Source organism: Cyprinodon variegatus, unplaced genomic scaffold, assembly GCF_000732505.1.
Source record: "Cyprinodon variegatus isolate N-32 unplaced genomic scaffold, C_variegatus-1.0 Scaffold1389, whole genome shotgun sequence".
Classification (NCBI taxonomy): Eukaryota; Metazoa; Chordata; class Actinopteri; order Cyprinodontiformes; family Cyprinodontidae; genus Cyprinodon; species Cyprinodon variegatus.
The window spans coordinates 126856-130160 of record NW_015151842.1 but is presented as its reverse complement, the minus strand read 5'-3'; the positions used below and the strand labels follow the sequence as shown (position 1 = coordinate 130160).

Sequence of the window (3305 nt, the reverse complement as noted above, 5' to 3'; positions counted from 1 at the left end):
GTCTTAAAGATGCTGTATGTTCACTAATGTTCTTCAACAAAGCTCTGAAATCTTCATGGAGGAGAATTGTTTACCAAAAAACTAATTACACAACGATTACCCTTTTTATTAATTATACTTTATATATCAGAAGATGTCAGAAACCAGTTGTTTGAACGGGATTTTACTCCAGAATATGAGAGTGAAAAAGTATGAGAAAAAAGCAAACCAAACTTTTTAGACTTTATACTTTTATATTTAGAAAAAAATTTCATATTCTAAAATTATTGTTTGCATTGTTTTACAACAAAATTCCAAAATGTATTTACTTGCAAAGTGACAAAATGTAAATCAAAGAGGCATGCATAGTTTTGCAGGGAACATTATGTGACCACTTAACCAGGATTTCAAATTGCTTAGAAGTTATAATAGCTCATAGTACCAATAGTACCAAGTACAGAGTGAGCAACGTCATAGTCTTTCATACCACACCTTGTGTTATCTCTTTGATCCTCTTCGGCACATGTGAGCCTTCAATTTAAGACAGGTTTTACTGGTATGTTAATTATCTGTCATTTGCATTCTAAAAAAAAGAAACCCAAGAATGTTTGTGATGTTATTAAAACTATAATTCACATAATACAAAATATGTATCTATGAACATTAACAAAGTTAGATAAATTCTCCAATGAAAGCATAGGTCTGTGATAAAGATCACTGACCAAAAAAGTACTAAAACTAGATTATTTTCTGTAACCATAGCTCTGTGTCACGCTCTGTGTGACTCTTTGCCACACAGAAAGCTATTGGGCTTGCTTGGTTTTCTCCAGAAGCACTCCTGAGGGCCATGCTGTTGGATTTAAGGCTGTATTGCTATCAAACATAGACTCTTGGCAGCTTAGCCAGGAGGTCAAAATTCAAATTTTCAGAGCCAATCAATTTTCTGACAAAGCTCTCTGTGCGTGCGCACATCCATACAGCATATAGTATGTTCTCAAGCAGCTAATATTGTGCCTGAACAGCAGCAGAGGCAGCTATATTTCACCTTAGGACATGTCAGCACAATTGCAACCACTGTACTGTATCTCATTTGGTTCAGAGACATTAGCCAGTTTGGCAATTTATATCTCATAACCCTCACTCAAGTTAACTGAAAATACTCAGTTAAAACAGAATGAGCATCACTGAGTATTTCAACTGTTAAACAACTGTTACTTGCAGCCCACTCTCATCCACCACATGTCTGGCAGATAAAATTCAGTTCCTGTGTCTCTGGCAAACCAACCCATTGCTGCCCCCCAGTGGTCTGAATGGCACCACTCACACCACACTCATAAGCCCCTCCTGGTCCTTCTTCTGGCTGCCAGTTCTGATAACAGTCAGCATTTGAGCTGGTCCAGAACCAAAATTTGAAATTACAAGTGTAACGCAAGCCGAGCCACACGTGAGTCGATGTGGAGCTTTTCAACTTCTTAGCCACTTTGTCTTGAATTTCTCCACTGGTAATCTGAACAAGATCGACGTAGTGTTCCCTGCAGAAGCTCAAAGCTGCAGTCCATGTCATATTTTTCTGGATTAATATAAGGCTGTCTTCTGGAAAACACAGAATTTGGAATTAAATTTAGAAAAAAAAGCAAACCCAAATGCAATTTGTTTATGAAGCATACCTGAATAAAAACTGCTGATAGTTGATGCAGTTGTTGTTGAGGCTGGCGTTTCCATTGGAGCTCTTGATGTATAAACACTATTTGTGGTTACGTTCTCAGAAGTGTTGTGGGGAACCTGTGTAGGTGTTATTTCTGTGGTGTTGAGCTCTGTGCTTATAGGATGGGAAACATCCATTGTGGTGTTAAAAGTGGATGGTCCGGTGGCAGCTGATGGCGCTTGTGTGGTAACATTTTGGAATGGTAGTGTTGATGTCTTTGTTGGAATTTCTGTAGTATTAAGATAACTGCTAACTGAATGTGAAACATTCTCAGTGGTGTTAGATGTAGTCATTCCAGTGACATTTAATAGACCTGATGATGTGAAATTGTGAGGCGGTGATGTTGGTGTCATTGCTGACATTTCTGTATTTGTAATATTGAGTTCAGTAGTTAATGGAGAGGAAAAAACCTCTGTGGTGTTAAGAGTTGTACTTGCAGTGGCATTGGTTGGTGCTGGGTAACTAACATTTTGTGATGGTGGTGTTGATGTCATTGTGGGTATTTCTGCAGTTGCATTGTTAGGCTCAGTGCTGTTGGGATGTGGAACCACCTCAGATGTGTTAACAGAAGTCAGTCCAGTGGAAGTTACTGGTGTTGAGTTGGTAACATTGTGGGTAGGTGGTTTTGACGTCAATATTGGTATTTCTGTTCTTGTCTTATTAGGCTGAGTGGTGTTTAATGTAGTTGATTCAGAGATAGTAAATGGTACTGGCGTGGTTACATTTTTAGATACAGGTGTCAGTGTCATAGTTTGCATTTCTGTATTGTTACTTTTTAGCTCAGTAGTTATTGGGCGTGAACCAACTTCTGTGACAGTCGATGGTACTAATGTAGTAACATTTAACGGTGGCTGTGTTGGTTTCAGTGTTGACATATCTGTCCATGTACTTTTTAGCTCAGTGCTGACAGACTGTGTGACAATCTGAGTGGTGTTTGATGTAGTCAGTCCAGTGGCTGTTGTTGTTGTTAGGTTGGTGACATTATTGAGTGGTGGTGTTGGTGTCTTTGTTGCCAATATTTCTGTTCTGTTGGTGTCAATACCAGTGGGAGGTGAAACAATCCTAGTGTGATTAGGTGTAGTAATTCCAGTGACATTTGATGTTGCTGATGTTGTAACATTTAAGGGTGGCTGTGTTGGTGTTGGTGCTGACATCTCTGTCCTTGTACTTTTTAGCTCAGTGCTGACAGACTGTGTGACAATCTGAGTGGTGTTTGGTGTAGTCAGACCAGTGGCAGTTGTTGTTGTTAGGTTGGTGACATTAATAAGTGGTGGTGTTGGTGTCTTTGTTGCCAATATTTCTGTTCTGTTGGTGTCAATACCAGTGGGAGGTGAAACAATCCTAGTGTGATTAGGTGAAGCAATTCCAGTGACATTTGATGTTGCTGATGTTGTAACATTTAAGGGTGGCTGTGTTGGTGTTGGTGCTGACATCTCTGTCCTTGTACTTTTTAGCTCAGTGCTGACAGACTGTGTGACAATCTGAGTGGTGTTTGGTGTAGTCAGACCAGTGGCAGTTGTTGTTGTTAGGTTGGTGACATTATTGAGTGGTACTGTTGCCGTCTTTGTTGGCAATATTTCTGTTCTGTTGGCATCAATACTGGTGGGAGGTGAAACAATCC

At 39.6% G+C, this 3305-nt stretch overlaps 1 protein-coding gene across 2 annotated transcripts; it reads right to left on the bottom strand.

Annotated features, from left to right (window-relative positions):
* Positions 1 to 202: 202 nt before the first annotated feature.
* On the bottom strand, positions 203 to 3299 carry LOC107103182 (mucin-2-like). 2 transcript variants are annotated; one of them, XM_015402740.1, is made up of 2 exons: positions 1647 to 3299; positions 203 to 1569 (listed from the first exon to the last, which is right to left on the bottom strand). In XM_015402740.1, exons 1-2 carry the CDS (start codon positions 3115 to 3117, stop codon positions 1208 to 1210), a joined length of 1833 nt encoding a protein of 610 aa, XP_015258226.1. In that variant the 5' UTR covers positions 3118 to 3299; the 3' UTR covers positions 203 to 1207. The 2 variants fall into 2 exon arrangements, with proteins under 2 accessions (XP_015258226.1, XP_015258225.1); XM_015402739.1 differs by having other exon boundaries at positions 205 to 1572.
* Positions 3300 to 3305: the final 6 nt, after the last annotated feature.

What these genes read in the sequence shown, in the direction of transcription:
- LOC107103182 (XM_015402739.1), bottom strand. Translation starts at nt 3,117, where the DNA reads ATGTCAGCACCAACACCAACACAGCCACCCTTAAATGTTACAACATCA. An exon ending in TATCAGCAGTTTTTATTCAG is followed by an intron (nt 1,573 to 1,646) that starts GTATGCTTCATA and finishes TGTGTTTTCCAG; the next exon opens with AAGACAGCCTTATATTAATC.